The sequence below is a fragment of the Paroedura picta genome, chromosome 3, assembly GCF_049243985.1.
Source record: "Paroedura picta isolate Pp20150507F chromosome 3, Ppicta_v3.0, whole genome shotgun sequence".
NCBI lineage: Eukaryota > Metazoa > Chordata > Lepidosauria > Squamata > Gekkonidae > Paroedura > Paroedura picta.
Window position 1 is genome coordinate 59,990,756 of NC_135371.1, and position 21,418 is coordinate 60,012,173.

At 42.5% G+C, this 21,418-nt stretch overlaps 1 protein-coding gene across 1 annotated transcript in view; it reads right to left on the reverse strand.

Moving 5' to 3' along the window:
- Window positions 1-2,970: 2,970 nt before the first annotated feature.
- The window catches only part of MAPKAPK3 (MAPK activated protein kinase 3), a 112,000-nt gene continuing 93,552 nt past the window's right edge, over window positions 2,971-21,418 (reverse strand). The window contains exons 3-11 of the mRNA XM_077325935.1: window positions 20,782-20,921; window positions 14,877-14,941; window positions 13,904-13,983; window positions 13,444-13,570; window positions 13,159-13,234; window positions 12,744-12,868; window positions 10,310-10,395; window positions 5,914-5,994; window positions 2,971-5,350 (exon numbers count right to left, since the gene is read on the reverse strand). Of these exons, the coding sequence (XP_077182050.1) occupies window positions 5,192-5,350; window positions 5,914-5,994; window positions 10,310-10,395; window positions 12,744-12,868; window positions 13,159-13,234; window positions 13,444-13,570; window positions 13,904-13,983; window positions 14,877-14,941; window positions 20,782-20,921 (939 nt within the window). The 3' untranslated portion in view covers window positions 2,971-5,191. The remainder of the gene's footprint in view (window positions 5,351-5,913; window positions 5,995-10,309; window positions 10,396-12,743; window positions 12,869-13,158; window positions 13,235-13,443; window positions 13,571-13,903; window positions 13,984-14,876; window positions 14,942-20,781; window positions 20,922-21,418) is intronic.

The window sequence follows — 21,418 nt, forward strand, 5'->3', positions numbered from 1 at the left end:
CCCTGGTAGAATGACTAGCCTGACAAGATCAGGTGAGTCTTCATACTTCCATAAATCTGTAAAATGTATAAAACCAAACTTTTCAGAGGGCAATAAAAAAAAACAAGAATAGGATTGTGCAAAATGTCATTGCTCAGGAGGACACTTTTAAAATAAACACAACAGGGCTGTTTAATAATTCTGTCTCATCTCATATTGCATTGTTTACTGGATGTATATTACTGGCCTTACTGCATTGTTTTATAATTCTGTAACCCACATTGAGTCTTACTGAGAAAGGTAGACAATAAATGAAGTAAATAAAGCATGCTCTTAGTCGTAATCTTCAGAAATGAATAACTGCGTGCTTGTGTTCATTTTGCTCAGTAAGAAGCACAATTGGCAATGGATTTGCCCTGTATATTCATCCATTGAAACAGACACATTTGTCAACCATTACGGTGTAAATAGCTTTCTTACAAAGAAATAACTTTTTAGGGAAATGGTCTAGGGAAATTACCGCAGGAAACAAGTAACCTCGATATATTAAATGTGGGTTGGTTCTGCATCCACTCCCCCCCCCCCTTGTCAATCCTGCTGAATTCAGATCCATCTGAACCCAAGTCTTCCGGCTTGCTTTTCCTGAATTGAAACAGATGTTGCATTCTATACTTAATTGTCTGGCTGCTCTCTCCTTCCCAATTGATTGGGGAAGCTAAGAGGGGGGAAGGGAGTGGCGGAGTGAAGCTCCAGCTGGCACTTTAGAAATGAGGACAAAAATAAGTCTTGCAAGAGAATGGCAAACAGGAACCAGGAAGTCTTTGAACTGATGCCTTGACCAATCAGTGTCAGAGTCCTGCGCTACATCAGCATTGGAGGCATGCAGGAGGAGGAGGAAAATCCAGCAAAACGCAGATATCTACACTTAATATTGGGGCTTTTGGAGCAGTTTTCTCAAATGTAGCAAGATGACCAGATTTTAACATTGGTAAAGCGGGACACCACTGACAGGGGGGGGGCGGTTCTTGATTAAAAATGTGGTCTATATGGAGGAACAAACATATTCATAGAACGCAAAAATAGTATTGTAATATATATTTTTAAATTTCAACATAAGTACATTTTGCCAGGTGCCCCCAGATGTCCCTCCAAAAGTGGGACAATCTGGTCACCTTAAATTATATCCAATCCTGGATATTGCAGGGGAAAGGTAGTGTCACCATGGATTTGCTGGATCGTGGAAATTCGGTTGATGTCGTTTACTTGGATATTAGTAAAGCTTTTGATAAGGTTCCCCATGATGTTCTGATGGATAAATTGAAGGACTGCAATCTGGATTTTCAGATAGGTAGATAGGAAATTGGTTAGAGAACCGCACTCAAAGAGTTGTTGTCAATGGTGTTTCATCAGACTGGAGGGAGCTGAGTAGTGGGGTACCTCAGGGCTCGAGGCTCGGTCCGGTACTTTTTAACATATTTATTAATGATCTAGATGAGGGGGTGGAGGGACTACTCATCAAGTTTGCAGATGACACCAAATTGGGAGGACTGGCAAATACTCCAGAAGATAGAGAGTTCAACGAGATCTGAATACAATGGAAAAATGGGCAAATGAGAACAAGATGCAATTTAATAAAGATAAGTGTAAAATTCTGCATCTGGGTCAGAAAAATGAAAAGCATGCCTACTGGATGGGGGATACGCTTCTAGGTAACACTGTGTGTGAACGAGACCTTGGGGTACTTGTGGATTGTAAACTAAACATGAGCAGGCAGTGTGATGCAGCGATAAAAAAGGCAAATGCCATTTTGGGCTGTATCAACAGGGGCATCACATAAAAATCACAAGATGTCATAGTCCCATTGTATACGGCACTGGTCAGGCCACACCTGGAGTACTGTGTGCAGTTCTGGAGGCCTCACTCCAAGAAGGACATAGATAAAATTGAAAGGGTACAGAGGAGAGCGACGAGGATGATCTGGGGCCAAGGGACCAAGCCCTATGAAGATAGGTTGAGGGACTTGGGAATGTTCAGCCTGGAGAAAAGGAGGTTGAGAGGGGACATGATAGCCCTCTTTAAGTATTTGAAAGGTTGTCACTTGGAGGAGGGCAGGATGCTGTTTCTGTTGGCTGCAGAGGAGAGGACACGCAGTAATGGGTTTAAACTACAAGTACAACGATATAGGCTAGATATCAGGAAAAAGTTTTTCACAGTCAGAGTAGTTCAGCAGTGGAATAGGCTGCCTAAGGAGGTGGTGAACTCCCCCTCGCTGGCAGTCTTCAAGCAAAGGTTGGATACACACTTTTTTTGGATGCTTTAGGATGCTTTGGGCTGATCCTGCGTTGAGCAGTGGGTTGGACTAGATGGCCTGCATGGCCCCTTCCAACTCTATGATTCTATGATTCTACATTGCAGGGGGAAAATTTAAAGCGCCATATATCAGAATGGAAATCAAGCGAGGTGTAGATGAGTTTTTCTTAATTTGGGGTCACCAAAGATAAAAAGCCCAGTGTAGATTCCACTGTGCTTGTCTTGGAAACAGTCACTATACTCCAGAGTAGCTGGACAGATAATTGCATCTATAGGTCAGACAAGGCCAAAGAAGCAAAAGGGGCAAGCAGGAGACCATGGAGGAATGGAAACTATTCACTATTACAAACCAATTCACTATTAGCTTACTAATAGTGCAGTCCTAAGCAGAATTAGACTCTTCTATGTCAACTGATGTCAATGAAATTAAAAGGATATTACTCTACATAGGATTAATCTTCTTTAGCATTTACTGTTAACTTATAAATCACACTTAAGCCAATTAGAAGATAAAGCGTCAATGGTATAACAGTCTTTCTGGGCAGAAGTGAATCCTTTAAATTAGGTTTCCATTCTCTGGTTAAATGCAGTCCTTTTTGCTGCAGGGCTGGGAAAGATTTCTACAGATAAAGCCGGTTCAGGGCCCCATTACAAATTAATTACAATGAAGAAGCAGATCCGTTTAAGAAAAAAAATGCAAAAGCACCATTTATTAGTTTGTGTAAAATATTAATGTTTTACCAAGAACAATTCCATCCAGCGCTCCTTAAAATCAGTCCAACGTCTGCCTGCAGCTCAAAGAGAGGCACTGAGTGGTCAGCGGAGATGTTGCTCATGGCAGATTTCATATGAATAGCCATCCTGGTCATTTTGGAGTAGTGTTATCATGTGTGCACCCTTGTCATGGGAACAGCCTACACATGATGGAATGGCTTGAAACAAGATAGCGGCCATGTGACTAGGCAACTGTGGGCATTTAGCCTCTGTTTGGCACAACTGCTGCAACTGGTGCATTTTATTACCATGATGGAACATCCATGGTCCTGAGAGAAGTGTCCACTTGAAAGTGCTAAGAAGCTTAATCTCACCCCACCCCCCGTACAGTTCACCAGATTAAAATCTACAGTATAACAAGTAGGAAGGCATCTGACAAAGTATATCACCCGATCAAACCTCACACACTGAGAGGAGGAGCATACCTAGATCAATGCCCTTCTGTGCATGGGTTCCTTGAATTTAGGAACATTGTTGGCATATTCAATTATTCTGCTCAAACAAATTTTCCCTGCTACATCAAGGGATGTTTGTTATGCATGACATGTGATTATTATAAATCTAGTGAATAAAATGGCAGATGACAGAAATCAACACTCGACATTTAATAAAAACCCTCCTGTAACAAGAGGTCTGGAAATTCAGATCTCAGTTTCTGTAAAGAACACCACCCTCCCAGCTTCTTCCAGTTGGGTACAGGATGTTCTTTCAACTGAAATCATATGCTTTTTTGGCCAAATTTGTGCATTAAGATTTAAAAACAACAGAAGATCAAGTCGCACTACTGGAAAAGCCATAATATAGGCCCATTATGCACGGCCGCCGAAACGGCGATTTCGGGTCACATGGAAAACGCGGAGGGGGAAGACGCGACGCATACCGGTTATGTACGGGGCGGGGCGCGACGGCGGCAAAACCCAGAGTAACCGATTATGCACGCGGCGATCCGGGCGCCGCTTCTGGTTGCGCCCCTTTCACCCGGAAGCTGCGCTTTCTTCCGCGTTTCACTCATGCGGCTTTTTCGGCGGCATGCACCGAAGCTGCGGCCGGTTGCAGCCGGCTCCGTGCGTTATCGGTGATTTTAGTCGCCGCCATTCCACCCCGAATGTGCGCTAAAACCCCCGTGCATAATGGGTCCCACTGAGAAAAATATGTGCCAAGGATGTTAACCTGCTACATCTTAGTATGTACTGATTATACACATCTGTTTTGCTGCATGAACATGCACAGGAAAGCTTGAACCAAATGCAATTTTCCACTGAGTTTTTCTACAGAGAAACAAGTGTGTGCAATCCACATACATATTATGATCTTCATGTGTTTCTCTCAAATTTTCCTATACAATGAACTTTTGGTGTAGCAAATTTCTGAATACAGAAACAAATCTTAAAGCTTAAGTTATAAACATTTTCTTGAAAAACAAAAAACAACGCTTTCCTCTTTCAATTGATACTGTGCAAGTCGTCAGCATTAACCCAAGGAATGACACAGCCTTATATACAACATGAGCATGTTGGAATACAAAAATGTACTAAAATCACGCAGGAAGATGTAAAAAACCTTATATTCCTCACACTTATCAGTGTGCTGTTGTCAGAGTTCTTGAAATACTCTGATCTTTCTGATATTTGGGATTATACCACGGGAAAAAGCACTCCCTCACTGCTCAAATACATAGAGCATAATCCAATCAAAGCAGTTTTATATTCCACTAAATTCAATGGGATAATGAACTAAATACATGTTTAATTCTCTGTCCCTGAAATCAATGGAACTAAAAAGTGATTAGCCTTGGCAACATTGTGCTGTTGTGAATAAGCACTAAATCTGCATGGCTTCCAGTGCCATTTACTAACCTAAAGCTTCACTGGAATCCCAAGGTCTTCTGGAACTCTTAGGCAGTTTCTTTATTAAAATGTAAAAAACATAATTTCCATTTTGAAAAAACAACCATACAACAATCCAATACCCAAATAGAGGTCTTAGAATATCATATGTCACAGTTCACCATCTCTTTTAGGACATGAATACTGCACTGTTTCAGTGATTTATCCTTCTTTTTTATAGTAAGGAGCTGGAGCCAATTGGATTAATTGTTCCTTCTGATATTTATGTTCTTTCCTCCTCTTTATTGGTTATTACATCCAGGAGATGATGAAGAGGTGCCTCCTTGTTTCTGTTTCTTGCGTCGTTTGTTGAGGAGGCGGTTGTTGGATGTTTTCAAGTCTTTGATTTTTACCTGGTCGTAGTCCACCCTCATGGTAGCCAGAGCACTAGTCATCTCCTCCTGAAACCCACAGGGGACAACAATGAAATGGAGACAGTGCCCACTCCCATTATGCTTTGACAAAAACCCAGAAACCCCCTGTTACAGAACCTCTTAAATTTTACTGAGACAATAACTACCCCTCCCAACTCATCCTGCAAGAATACAGGAAACATCTTAACTGGCAGGTTGTGTGTATGATCAACCATTGTGAAGGAAGGAGGGAAGGAAGGAAGGAAGGAAGGAAGGAAGGAAGGAAGGAAGGAAGGAAGGAAGGAAGGAAGGAAGGAAGGAAGGAAGGAAGGAAGGAAGGAAGGAAGGAAGATGAGCAGGCAGGCACATTTCATGCATCTGAGATGCTGAGAAATAAAAACGTGTTAAACTATAAAAGTAAACAAACCCTACATACTGGTTGTTGTGGGTTTGCGGAACTGTGTGGCTGGTATCTGGTAGTTTTAGTCCCACAGAGGAATTCCTATCTTGCCATGTCCTACCCATGAAGAAGTCTTGAACAATTCATCAAACCCTTCATACATCTTTGATTTGGAATTACTTGCCTTTTTACTAGCATAGAGAAACATTACCTTCACTTCATCCCAGTGATCTTTATCCTCTTGTAGGACCCGAGCAGTGTGAAGAGGAGTTGGTGGCACCACCATGGATTGCTAAGACAAACAAAGAAGCAGGAACATATAAATATTACCTTAGAAAACACAACTGCTCTTGACACTGTGCCACTTGCTGTCCTTTCTGATAAGATGATTAGAATTCTTAAGAAAATATAAATGTATCACCTAAGGAACAGGAGAAAATGTACTTGACTGCTCTGCTGAGCACAAATTATATATTTTAATGTCACTGAAATGCCTGTCACTTAAACAGGCCTGTAGCTAGAATCTTTTGAGGTGATTCACAGTACAGCTCTAAGCAAAGTTACACCCTTCGAAGACCACTGCAGTCAATGGAGTTAAAGGAGTGTTTACTTAAGATGGTGCTGTGAGAGGATAAGTACAGGTCTCAGTGCTGCTTTTCTTTTCTTTTTTAAGAAAAAAAAAAGCTTTTTTCCGAAGAGGCACTTAATCAAATCCTCCTAAGCAGCTTCCCTTTCCCCAGTGTTTCCAAGCTATGTTTGTCCTCAAACACTCAGATTTAAAAACCTGTGGAGGGGAAAAAAAGCTACTGGGGAGGATCAATTTGGAGCTGGTGAAAATGTTTTGTGCCCATACCCCACTACTGGTGCTGTGGTTGGAGTATCAGAGCAGAAGCCGGGAGATCAACGTTTGAATCTCTGTTCTGCCACGCAAGCCAGCTGGGCCACCTACTCTCTCAGCTGAACCTATCTCATAGGTTGCGGTTGTGAGATTAAAATGGAGGAGCAGAGAGTCGTGTTGCAAGCAGCTCTGGGACTCCAATGGATATAAAATCCAGGGTATAAATATCTAATCTAAGTAAAAAATATTATTCTCTGCTCTGTAAATACTGCTTCTCTGTTCTTAATATCCTCCACCTACTGTCCTTAACAAACCTGGTATGGCGTATGTTTTCGCATCATATGTACTTACGGCTTAAACTTCCAGACCACTAAGGCCGCAAACCATCTAGTCCACCCCTCTGCTATAGCCCATGACCATGTCAGTCATGGCTTCCAGATCTACTTTCATTCTGTGGGCTGATTAAATAAGAGCAGAGTGAAGCAGAAAGGTTTTAGCAGCACTGATTACTCCAGAAGTTGCAAGAATGCCAATGCAAGTAATATACTGTATGGAAAGGAAAAATAGGTGAAATTTATTGGGAAGGCTGGGATATCTATTTCTGGGATATCTATTGCAAGTTGCTTCTCCGGAGACTTGTTTCATGTGGCTCACAAATAAAACCAATACCAAAAAACCAACAGAAATTATTAATATAAAAGCAAGCCAATAAGAAGCCATGAGCCTAAAACAACATACAACAACCATTAAACAGCACTCTCCCTGCCCTGCAGTCCATGAAATAGTACTCAGGCTATAAGCAGACCATAAAACCTCCAAAGCAGTAAAACCACTTAATTAGAAGCCTGGGTAAAAATAAATGGTTTGGCATAATGCCTAATAGATAGTTAAATACTAAGGTTGCCAGCTCTAGGTTGGGAAATATCTGGAGACTTGGGGGGGGGGGAGAGCTCTGAGTGGGTGGGGAGCAACCTTAATGTTGTATGATGCTAGGCAGTCCACTCTTCATGGCAGCCATTTTCTTCAGAACTGATTTCTGTTGCCTGGAGATGAGCTGTATAACCAGGAGACCCCAGGTCTCACCTATTAAGTAGGCACCAGGTGAGCCTCAAAGGGGTTCACATTCCACAGCCTAGGTGCTGCCACTGAAAATGCCCCCTCTCTAGTTGCCATCCACTTCACCTGGGGGGGGGGGCTCAGAATGCAGGATTGGCAAAGAAGATTTTAACTGTTGGGCTGGAAAGTATGGGAGGAGGTTTTTCAAGAAACTTGCAACAGGTGTTGAGTGGCAGACAAATATTCCAGCATTAAAAAAATCCTTTAAAAATCTCATTTCCCTACTTTTCATTTACAAGAGGATACTGCCAACAAGATTTATAGGCAGGAATTAAAGGAATCATTAAAACATCAAAAGTTGTCTGAACAACTGAACCAAATATATAGGGAGCAGCAAAGTTGGTATAATTTCTTACTGAGTTGAACTCTTTTTCAAAGTAAAATTACTGTTATAAATCAGTATGACAGTGTTGTCTGTTCAAGCTCTTTAAATTCATGTTACAAAATGTCCATTGATACCGGTAAGTAAAAGCAACAGACCTGAACATTCCCACTTTGAAAACAGTGACTAAATGAAACAGACTGAAAAGGAGTTCAATGCAAACACTTAAGGAAAATGGTCTTTTCTCCCCCCATGGCTTCTCATCATCTCTACCCTGACATTACATACTGAGTTTTACTCTCGTTGTTCATACCTCCCACCCCTGGTTGTGAATTGTCATTTAATATTGCTGACAAGAAATGTACAGGCACATGCTTCTACCTCCTTTGTGGATGAGCTTGCAATTTTCAGAGCTGTATAAGCCTTGACAACTTAACCAGTTAGTGAATATTTGCAGCACAAATGCAGCCTTGGCATCCTGCTCATGGACTCCTCATGAGAATCCTTCCATACACGCATATGAGGATGCCAGTGCTTACAGCCTCTATACCATGATGCAATACACACTGAGACCAAAGAAGGGCAATGAAATAACTGTGGCTCACAAAGTACAAGCAGGAAATCAAGCCCGTAGGAGTTCTGATCTTTTCCCATTGCATGGTGAATAATGAAGCCAGGCCACACAGTAGAACTATATCCCTCTCCCATACCCATCTCAACCAGTATATTGAGATGGGAGTGTCAGGATTGAGTTTTAATTATTTAGTGTACAGTTTTTATATTCTCAACCACTGGACCATTTAGAATGACATACACACACCTGAGTGGAGTGAGGATGGAAGCAGCAAGGGGTGAGTAGTGTTTGCTGGCTTGCTTGGAGTTGGAACGGCTCCATGTAAGCCACAGAATGCTGTTGGACCCAAGCTTTGCTGTAAACCACTCTATTGATTAAGCACATATGCACACCTCTGTAGATGGCAATGGATGCTTATTTAATTATCCATGGGCTTACTAAAATTCAAAGTAGCTTCATTTTTATTTCAATCTCGGTAAGAAGCAAAGTGCTTCTCTATGGTCTTTAGAAACATAAAGTTTATATCAAATAACCAACTATCTCTGTCACCCAGGCAGTGTTTATGTTTTTTGATCTAATTTGCCATGCCTGAAGAGTGATGGTTATTTTGTGAATCAGAAATTTGTTATTTTTAAAAAGACCTTTTGGTGGTCAACTGCACTGTAAGCAAATCAGACTTTTTCACATTATTATAGTGCAAGGCATAAAGGAAAAGACAGATCAAATAACAGTAGTACTGAGCTTGAGAGGAGTGAAAAAGGTTGATGGAAGGCATTACTTTAATGTGGACAGGGAATGGTTACTAAGATAAAAGGATCTCTTGGCCTTGGTCACTGCCCAGAGGACCAATAGATATAGAGAGGTTGCACTCTCCCTTATAGCAGAAAATTACCTTTCGGCTGCACTATTTTTATGGCCTGTTTAGGGAAATTTAACCTCTTTCATTTTCTCCACATCTTGTAAAAAAATTTTAAATATTTAATGTAAACTTACAGAGCCTTGGTAACAGGCAAACAAAATTAATACAGAAAGCTGGTGATTCCTGTATGGAAATACAAGAGAGACACCCTGAAACACTTTAGAGTTTTAGCCTGAGCAAAGGCTTGCTTCTGCCTGAGGCAAAGAATTCTACGTCATGGGGTGTGGATGTACACATGTGTGTGTGTGGAAGAGACATTTGCTCAAGATGAGGAAGACCCAGGTCAGCATTGTCACAGCCTTTTAGTCACCATCACTATTAAAAACAGTCTCTGGTGTTATTTTCTCAGTGTGTTTCACATAAACCTCCCCACCCCCTTATCCCTGGCATTTTTAGATCTGCGCCAAAGACTGAGAACGCCCTCAAAGCAGTAGGTTCTCTATTCATATCAACACAGTTCAGCACGATGTTGCCTCAGATATCTAATAATAGTGCTCCACAAATCCTACACTGATGAGGTAACATGACTTTTTATAAGTGAAAAAAGGAGGGTGTGTGCCCAGTGCCATGAACATCAAGTGCAAGCTGAGAGTACTTAGGGTGGGGGTATAATATACTCAACTGCCACTCACCAAACCCCCCTCAAAAAGGTTCCCCCACATGCTGGTGGAGAAATTATATGTTTGTATGTTCAAGCCATTCCACACAAGGCAGACTCATGGTTAAATTAGGTTACAGTTGCCCTTACAGTGGCAGGCAGCCAACATTTTACTGTTCCAAAAGTGAAAAGGATCTACCCACTTTAATAAAAACACTAGAGTGATTGTGCAGGACCTACATTAATCCAGGGGTGATTCATAAACTGAGAAATTGTCATCCGCTCAGTGGGATCCGTCTTCAACAATAGACGAATTAGCTGCTTAGCTGATGGGAGGAAAAAAAGAGTCCAACATAAATGACAGATGCCTGCAAAGTTCAGAGATGTGGACAAAACCTTGAAGAATCAATAGAAACTGTTAACCATCATATACTTTATTTTAACACCAGTGTTCAACACAGAAAAGGCTTGACATCTACACATGACTATAGACTATGCATGCAGTCCTATTTAAAGATGAGCGGTAACAGGGCAGAAAAGTGGTGAAGGAGGAAAAAAGAATTAAATATATTGAGCTGTAAAACAGTATTTCTTTTTGCAGCTGTAATGCATCATCCTAGACCCATGTCTGACAGCCCATTTCTAATAAGATGTACCCAGAAGTGCCTCTAAGTCCAGTGGGACTCGCTTCCATCTAATTTAATTAGGCCTCTTGTGGCGCAGAGTGGTAAGGCAGCAGACATGCAGTCTGAAAGCTCTGCCCATGAGGCTGGGAGTTCAATCCCAGCAGCCGGCTCAAGGTTGACTCAGCCCTCCATTCTTCCGAGGTTGGTAAAATGAGTGCCCAGATTGCTGAGGGGTAAACGGTAATGACTAGGGAAGGGAATGGCAAGCCATCCTGTATTGAGTCTGCCATGAAAACGCTAGAGGGCGTCATCCCAAGGGTCAGACATGACCCAGTGCTTGCACAGGGGTTACCTTTACCTAATGGTCAAAACAGTTCTTATCTTAGCTATCATCTACTGTTGTGTGTCTCCAGCTTGTAGCTCCATAAACATGGGAGCACTTAATAGTTCACATATGCTGCAATAGGGATAGTGTTAAAATTTCTAATATTTCTTGAATCTTTTGAGTCACTGAAACCTTGTAAAGGCTGATTTAGATGCTACAAAGTACTGAAGATGTGATTTCAAGAATGCTCATGCTTTTGAATTCCTGGTAGAAAAATGACATACCGATCTCTGCTGATAAAATAAAAACTTATAGTGCTTGCTTCTGGTTGTGGACATATCACAGCTAACGTACAGTAGCCATCTTGCTGTAGTGGTTAGGAGTGCAGACTTCTACACTCGGGCGAGCCGGGTTTGATTCTGCACTCCCCCACATGCAACCAGCTGGGTGATCTTGGGCTTGCCACGGCACTGATAAAGCTGTTCTGAACAAGCAGTGACATCAGAACTCTGTCAACCTCACCCACCTCACAGGGTGTCTGTTGTGGGGAGAGGAAAGGGAAGGCGATTGTAAGCTGCTTTGAGCCTCCTTCAGGTAGAGAAAAGCAGCATTTAAAAACCAATTCTTCTTCTACTAGGAATCCACTTCTCAGTTCTGGCTTGGCAACACTGATGCAAGGGGTCTTATCCCTAACAATTACATCAATTAGCATCTTAGGGCTAGTTTATGATCTATCAGTTCTACAGATGCCCCAGAGGGAGAAGATCTACTGAATGTTTTTTGTCTCACATATTTATTTCTCTCTTTTAAAGACTATTAAAACAACCTCCTTAATGTCATGTCATACTATTGACACCCTATCCTTCAAATCTCCACCCTCCTGTGGAAACTGGAACTTCTAGCCTACATGAGTGCTTGGAAGGGTGAGATTTCTGGCTTTCAAAATGCTCACATTTTATATTGTTGGTGTTTGAAGGAAGACAGGCACAGCTGCACCAGCTCAGATTGACGAGGCAGATGCTTCCTTTTATCTGGCAGAGATGTAAGGTATGTTCCTCTTGTTATATATGTCAGCTGTTACTATCTGATGGATATGACTGTGCCAACAAAATTGGCCCTGAGGTGACAAAACATCTTGCATGGAGCATCAATGAGCTACTTATAATTCTTAACGCAAGCTTCCGCCTCACTCTGTTTCACATAAATGGCTCTGGGCATCATCACAACTGGAAAGAATAGCGGCTGTGTAGTAGTGACAACCAACCACCCATTGGCATGATATGCAGAAGCCAATACAAGATGCCACAAAGGGTGATGATATGTGGGCCTGACACTCATCCCTAGAGTCTGCTTCTGTCTCCATTTTTGCTGGGCCACCACCATTTATCAGCTGTATCATGACCTCAATGTGGAGTTTGAAGGGGGGAAAAAAAGGAAAATACAATTAAATAGAGTTTTGTTCAACATCTTCTGGGTTTCTGGATATTTTAGCACTGATTTGACTTCTCACATGTGATAAAAAACTAAATAACCATTTTCTTACAGTCTAGGTGTATGTGTGGATCTAGGCAGTGAAACAAAATCCTGAACAAAACAAAATTTCAAGAGATTGCAACCCTTGCAATGTACAAGATATAGCACAGATTTCTTTTTAAAAAAGAAACTTGTCTCATCCATCCATCACGGATACATGTGTATGAGTAGCCCACAGCCATTTATTTACCTTCATCAGATACTTCTAACCATTCAGGATTTGGAAATCCATACTGCCCCATCCGAATTCTCCTCTTCATTCCTGGGGAGATGGCTTGGCCCGTGTTGGAATAGAAGGGAGGGAACCCACACAAACTGCAAAAAAGTGTCACAGAAAGAATAGCTTGTGATAAGTAGGCAATCACTGCATCTCCCCGCTAATCCCATGCAGAATCACCAATGGCTGCCTACTATCCCTATGATGGAATGAATAATAACCCCCAGTGACTATTTTTCTTGGTGAAGCATAAACAGAAATATCATCAATGTGCTGCTGGGATCAGGAATGGGAGTGGGCTGGGATATAAGGGAAGTGCCTGCTCATTCCTGGCATCTCGAGGACTATGCTTTGTTAAATCTATCCCCCTTCCCACTTTCACACTTACAGAATGTACATGATGACACCAAGAGACCACATGTCACAGGATTTGTCATACTTCTCAGGACCAAGAACTTCTGGGGCTGGATGGGGAAGAATGATCAGAAGGAATTTCATTTCCCCCCCAAAGCAAGAATTGGTGATTACTTCACAAATATGCTTTAAAGAAATTCAGTATACCAGGAAAGTAACAAGTAATCAAACTGGTTCAATAAATTCCTTATTCCTTTGTTCTCCCTTCCCCATGTCCTTAGAAGTACTAAATGGAAAGAGAGGCCTGAGATAGACTCACCTACATAATAGGGAGTATAACAAGGGGTCTGCAGTGCATTCTGTATTGTTGTCTCTTTGGCAAACCCAAAGTCTGTCAGCTTGAGCACTGCATCCTTTCCTTTGGATGTATAGAGCAGGTTTTCTGGCTGTAGTGGTATGAAGAGAAAACAAAAGAATATAAAGCTGTTCCATTCTTCTGCACTGATAGGTATGTCACCCAGAAGAAACTATCAGTAAGTTAGAATGTAGCTATCTTGTCTTAAGCAAACACTCACCTCTCTTAGCTCTTCCTTTTAAAACACGTTTGGCTCCTAATAGCTATTATTTATAAATTTTAGATCTTGATCTATATGTTCAACAATTAAAAAATGAAGTAATCAAAATATTGTACAGCAATATGGCCAGCGTACATCACAGCCATGTTTTTGCTTGTATGGTTTCATTTTTCTTCTCTATGCAAAAGCACATTCAAGGCTCACCTTAACATCTCTATGTGCAATGTTCATTGCATGTAGATGTTGAATGGCTGTTCCAATGTCTCTCATTATTTCAGAGGCCTCTAAAAATAATTTTAGAGAAAGATCACATTAATATTCCCACTGTACTTCAGACATACACAACCAGGCAATGCTTTCTGACTAGCAACTAGCTTGTTTGTTTACAGGACTAGTGTCAAGACAGGGGAAAACTAAAATTAGCCTCAACAGCTGTGTTTTGGTTTTTGCAAATGACTGTGCCCCCACACTTTCTTATTAAACTATGCCTGCTCCTCAGCTCCCTGGCTCAGAAGATACCTCACTCAAAATGGCAGAACTCTTGCAAAATCTAAATGCATTGTTTCAACAGGCACTCCCAACAGAAAATAATATATACATAAACAGAAACTTGAATAGAAAAAATATATACTGAAACACCTGAATGCCAGTAATGGGGAACTGGCTGACTGATTACTGAAACCAAGTATTTAATTTCCAGTAAAGTTTCAGGCCACAATTATATAATGCATACATGTGATAACAGACTCCCACAAAGCTCTGTTATAATCCACCCCTATCTCTTGAGGGTGTCTTGGGCATAAGCTGCTGAATACTGCCAGGCAAGTCATAGGAAGACCACTTGTGTATGTGACAGGAGTGCCCATCACAGCAGAGATAGTAAGGGAAGGTTATGCTGGAGCTCTGTAGGAGCCCCTTTGTCAATATTCTCTCTGGTCTTCATCCACCCAGAATGTAGGACTGTGTCCTCAGTGATCAAACTGGGAAGTCTTCTCTTATATACATATACCAGTTTGCACTGAAGAACTGTAAAATGAGAAGAAAAAGAATTTTATCAAATATTTTTTGGGAAACATAGAAGATCTGTATGAAATGGTCAGATTCTCCATGTTTCCTACATACGCACACCCCTACTTTCCTCAACACAACAAGCTGACTTTTTCGTTTCAAATTCTACCTTTTTCTGTGAAAGCTTGGTCTCCACGCTCTTGGATCCTGCTGAACAGCTCTCCTCCTTCCATGCTGTGAACAAAAGTTGCATACAGAGAAAATTCAATATGCAAGCACAAAAGGGTACCCCATTTCATCAGCTCATTTTTATAGGTACCAATGTTTCTCCAATGCACATTATGTATTTCTAATATTTATTTTATTAATTTTAAATGGTGACTAGTAAACAGTTACAGCAACCTGATAGTAGAGGCAAAAGTTTTAATAGTTTTACCATTAGCTGATCAAATGTATAACACCTGATACGAAGAACAGTCTTGCTAGGAATAGCTGGAAAGTCTACAGGTCCCCTACATTGGTGGTCCCCAACCTTTTTATCACTGGGGACCACTCAACGCCGGGGACCACTCACTGGGGACCACTCAACACCTTTTACTGAGGCCCGGTGGGGGGGGGGAGTAATTTACTCCTCTACTCTCAACCACTGCCCTAACACTCTCTGATCGCTATGGTAATGTTTAAACATCCCTTCAAAATAAGATACAGACACGCCACAACAATGAACATAAGGAACATTTTATTTTCATGGAAATTTTAACTCATGACAATGACAAATCAATGGGAGCCCTGAGCTTGTTTCTCTGCAACGAGATAGTCCCATCTGCGAGTGTGGGAGACAATGACACCTGAAGTGTGTTGTAAAGGGCCCGGGGGGGGGGGGAGAAGGTGCCCTTTGCGGCCCATCTCCAATTAGTCGACGGACCACATGTGGTGCGCTACCCTACATTACTTCCTGGTTTTTTCTGTTAGTGGCATAGTCATGTTTTTTAAGTGGTGAAGGGTGGCAAGAAACTTCTGCCAGTGGGAGGCTTGGCAGCCCTAGGTCCTACTTGCACTGGGCTTTTAAAGTTCATTGGTTGTGGTTATAAAACAGCAATCTGTATCTGACCTTGATCTCCACTCTGATGCCGCTCTCCCCCTCCCCCCAATCTGCACTGCTGAGAATTGACTTGGGAGTCACATTTCCTGGCATATCTGAGAGTGCATTTTCTCTGCTTCATTGGAGAAATGTGGGTCCATGGCACTCTCTTTTAGGTGCAGATGCCATGACTCGTTCAGATTTTTTCTCCCTCACCCCAGCCATGCCTCTAGCACTGACCTTGTGTAGAGGTCTCTGCTGAATTTCCTCCAGGGCAGGCTGGATTCTGGATATTTTTGGTGGAGGGATTATTTGAGCATGATATTGGGGTCACTGTGGATGGGTAGGAAGGTGTGAGTTCCTGCACTGTGCAGGGGATTGGACTAGATGACCCTGGAGGTACTTTCCAACTCTATGATTCTGATTGGTCGATTTTTGGCAGCAGCAGGGCTTTCACTTCCAGGCTTCACATTTTAGTGTTTTTTAATGCTTCCTTCATTTTATCTAACCTTTTACACTGTAATCTCACCAGGGCTCTTTTCTCCTGCCTTTCCCCTCCCATCTTATTAATTTTTTTTTTTAAGTTAAGGGGATGCTTAACACTTCCTTTAAAAAAAAGACTATAAGGAGCCATTTCATTCTTTAAAAACAAATTTTAAAACTTGTCAGTTAAACTTGTGAATAGGACCCACAGGGAATAAATTTTCACACAGCTGAGTTGGCTCATTGAGTAAGGTCTTGGGACTCAATATGAATTCAATGGATCTTGAGTTTTCTTTCTGATGCAAGAGTTTTTTGGGTCTTTTTACTTTTGAAAAGCTCATGTTTTAAAAACTAAAACTCCTGCATGGGGAAAAAAATTATTGCCTCCCCACCCACGTGAAGCATGTGGAGACTTGGGAGAGAGGGGAGGAAGCAACAGCTTGGGCTCGTCTTTACTTCTTTGGACATTAATTGTTGTTGTTGTTAGGTGCGAAGTCATGTCCGACCCATCATGACTCCATGGGCAATGATCCTCCAGGCCTTTGGACATTAATACTTATCACATAAGGGGGCTGGTAAAGCACAAAATATGCTTCTACAGTGTAAAAAATTAGATAAAATGAGGGAAGCATTGAAATGCACTAAAATGTGAAGCCCAGAAGTGAAAGACCTGCTCCTCCTGGAAACCAATCGACAGAGACCAATCAACAGCTCAAGGGGGAAGGTGGCACATTTCAGCAATCTTTTTTTCATTGGCATGCAGATTTAAACTCTGCGATTTTGAGGAGAAAACCCAAGAAAGAAGATAGGTGCAGGTCAGATGTGAACGGGATGTGGGTTAAAGAGATATTGTTACAATTCAGTAAAAACAGAAGAAGGTGGAGGAGGAGGTGGAGAAGGAGAAGGTACATATATGCTGCTTTTCTCTATCCAAGGTAGTCTCAAAGCAGCTTACAAACGCCCCCCCTTCCTCTCCCCACAACAGACACCCTGTGAGGTGGGTGAGGCTGAGAGAGCCGGAGATTACTGCTTTCTCAGTGTGAGCCCAAGGTCACCCAGATGGCTACATGTGGAGGAGGAGGGAAGCACACCCAGCTCGCCAGATTAGAAGTCTGCGCTCCTAAGAGCCACTACACCAAGCTGGCTCTTTTAAGCATGACAAATGATCAGAAGTGCTTGCTTAACACCCCTGATCATCATGAAAAAGCACCTAGAGGTGTGTCTTCGGAGTTTGTCTCAGAACTTCCTTCTCTTGCAGCTTGCAGCTAATTCCAAAGCAGCAGGAGAGGATGCCATTCTGCGGTAACCACACTCCATCACTGGTCCTTTTAACAAGTCTTTTAACAACTGGGAGAGCTAGCAGGGTGTAGTGGTTAAGAGCAGCGGGCTCTAATCTGCAGAACAGGGTCTGTTTTTCTACTCCTCCACATGCAGCTAGCTGGGTGACCTTGGGCAAGTCACAGTTCTCTCAGAGCTGCTCTTGCAGAGCCATTCTTGCACAGCAGTTCTCTTAGAGATTTCTCAGCCCCACCTACATTACAAGGTGTCTATTTTGAGGAAAGGAAGGGAGAGGCTGTAGGCTGTTTTGGACCACTTTACATAGTGAAAAATGTGGCATAAAAACCCAGCTCTTCTGCCTTTCCCCACCCAGTCTACTGAGAGGCAAAATGAACATCCTGCTTCATATTAGCAGAAGGAAAGAGGATGGCACAGAGGAGCAGAACAGGAGGTGCAGTGACTGCATTCTCTGTGGTACACCATAAGTAAGAATGGCGGACCTATCTGGAGAATTAGGTTCGATCACCCACTCCTCCACCTGATGCCTGCCGGGTCACCTTGGGCCAGGCACAGTTCTCTCAGAGTTCTCTCAGTCTCACAAGGTGCATGTTGTGGGGGGAGGAAGCTAATATGATTATATGCCACTTTGAGGCTCCTTAAGTACAGAAAAGGAGGGGGTTATAAAAGTATAGTCTTCTTCTGTCATTCATTAGGAATTCTTTTAAAAGGTAGGATTGCTTGCTTGACATCTGGCAACCCAAGTTTGGCTAGTGTTTTGTGACTGATTTTGTAAAAAATAATCTGCCTCTTTCTAATGAGTCAATACAGAGTTATTTTATATTTCATATATTTTTAAAAACACAGATGATGAGGCAAGCACTGCACACATTTAGGCTATTTAAACCCTACCCAAGTCAATGAGCTTCAAGTTGCCTAACTTTGTGTAGGTTCACATCCTAAATGAATCACCCGTTTGTGACTAGATCCCTGCGGCACAGTGAGGTTTAAAGCCTATGATTTAGTACACAGGCAGGCTCTTTGGAGAAAGCTGAATCATGCTGTTAGTTGACCCTACTGGAAATGAACACAACAGACCGTGCTGCAGAAAGGCTAAGAGCCATCCCTGTAGCTCTGGTACCATCAACATTCTGGAAGAGCCATGGAATGGGGAGAAAACAGCAGAAACAGCAAAAGGAAATAAGTGGCTGGTGAAGGGGGAAAAATTAAACCTGGCTTTATAAAGGAAGTGATGTGACGCCTCTGCATCTTATGCCACAAAGGGATAAAAGTGCCTGAGAGAAAATGTAATTCCAATAAACATGTTCAGGGTTGGCATGCAAAACAGTAGCCTTCAAAACAAGAATGAAGTACTGAGTAGTATGATCTGCTTATATCACGGCTGATTTCGGTGTGTCAGATATTTACCTCCACACCAGTCCTTTTGACAGGGTGGATGACTGGTGGCAGCTACAAATTTTACTGTGAATGTGTTATAGTGGGGGTGTTTATTAACTCTGAAATGACTCTGTCTTCTCCATATTCTCCACTTTCCTGACAGCACACCAGCACGGCAGGCAAACTCTTCCACCTACATTCATTTACTCACCATGTCAGATCATGTACAAGAATGTCTACAGAATTCTCCCAAAGGGCCTGTCTTTGCAGCATGTAAATAATGCCAATAACAGGTACAAAAGCAGAAAGTCCTTCAAATGTTTTTTCCCCAAGAAGTAGACATCTTGTGTGTCTTAAAACTCTTTGTCGGAATGTATGTTTTATTATTCTCCTAGGATGACTGCAGAATTCTTCTTTAGCAAGCTAATATTTGAGCCAAGATGCAGTTACTAAGTTATGCTACGTATCATTTCTTTGGTCACAATATGAGAACAAAACACAGATTTTGCCCTTTAGTAAAACTACCTACCAAAATGCACAGAGCACCTACTTCCTTGAATAAATAATTTTGAGTGCCTGTGGCTTTTAAAGTTCTGCATAGAAGCTTTCATCACTTCCTCTGATATGCTTAAGAGTGGAGAAAGCAGCATTTATGCAAAGTCAGTATGACGTGGAGTGGCACTTTACACTAGCCACATGAATTAGCCTGACCATGTACATCATGGGCTTACCTGCATGTTCCATACAGGGAGAAATCTGTCTAGGCTGTGTAAAGGCGAAGTCTGGATCTCAAATATGCAGAATTAACATACTTGGAATCCAGAACAAGAATATGCCCTGTTCTCCAGGCTGCTGTTCAGCTGAAGGTGTCCGTAAGATGATCTGTGATGGTCTAAGGCAGTGGTCCGCAACCTTTGTCAGGCTGCGGACCGCTGTGCCGGGGTGTGGGGAGAGGGTGACCTGGGGCCCCGCGCTGTGCGCGGCAGCCCTGGAGCAAACGCACATGCGCGGACTTGCCGGCGGCCGCGGCTCCCTCTCCCCGCCCCTCCAGGCCGCAAGGAAATCGGCCGCCGAAGTGGCCGATTAGCTTGCGGCCCGGCAAGCTTCTCTTCCCGCCCCCTCCTAAAGCAAGAAGCTTCCCGGGCCGCAAGCTGATCGGCCGCTTTGGCGGCCGATTTGCTCGCAGCATGGCGAGCTCTTCTCGCTGTGGGGGGGCGGGAAGAGGGAGCCGCGGCCCAGGGATTGGGGACCACTGGTCTAAAGAACTGGTCTAAGGAAAGTTGTATGCAAATTAACAGGGCTTTTGTGCCTCCACTACATTCAGCTCTTTCACTTCCATTACTTGCTATGGAGGTGTATTAGCATCAAAGCCATCACCAGCCACAGCCAGGATCTACCATCAAGTATATTGGCATGGCTGGGTTCACAAGAGAGCAAGCTCCTGAAAGAAATCCGGGAACTATTAAGTGGGCTGCCATATGCTGTTGCTGGTGCTTCTCCATGCCCAGGATGGATTCTGACCAGTGCAGTATCAACAAGGCAACAAAGTGAACAATGTCTAGTTTTGCTGAAGCATCACTCAGTCTGTGGCACCAGCATTAACAGTGTTTGGAGTACAGTGTTTGGAGAAAAGCAAGTAATAGAGAGAACAGTTGTTTTATCCACTGAATGTTCTTTTATGATTATAGAGACATTTCTAAATAAATGAAATGTAAGATTTGTCTCGGGGATCATGAAAAACCCACCAATGTTTCCAAGGAAGGTGTGCTGTTTTACTGCACGATGGAGCTCTTACCAAAATATAGACTGGGTAAGAAAAAAATGAATTGTTCCATACCATTCCATGATGATGAGGAGACATCTCTTTCCGTGGTGTATATTTTCATAAACATCCAGGATATGGACAATGTGGGGGCAGCCTGAAGCTCGCCAGTGATAATCCACCTCCTGTCGTGCTTTTGGACTGTCATACAAGAGCTGGAAAGAGACAGGGAAGAGGAATATTATCAAACTACCCCATATTCTCTGGATTTAACTCACTGTCCTTGAAATTCTGAGAGCCATGAAACTATGAACTATGAAAGTTGGCTGGACAACTGGGTTTCCCCAGAGCAACTAGAGACACCTGACTGAGCTTGGAAATAGGTGATTTCATACAACCATACCTAACATGAAGGGAATAATCCATAAAGATATTAGCTCTGGCCTTTATTTACTCCAGTAAATTGCCAGAATAGATAATACACAATCTTGGTTTCTCAGCCACTGTATGCAGATCAAATTGGCAGCGCTGGACTCTGACTGACACAATTCTAACACTTTCATCTTCCACATGGAATAGGAGGCAGAAATGTGGGTGGGATCTAAATCAAGACCAAGGAAAACCAGAGGTTTCCTTCATCTCCTCTCTAAAAAGGTAAAGGTATCCCCTGTGCAAGCACCGAGTCATGTCTGACTCTTGGGGTGACGCCCTC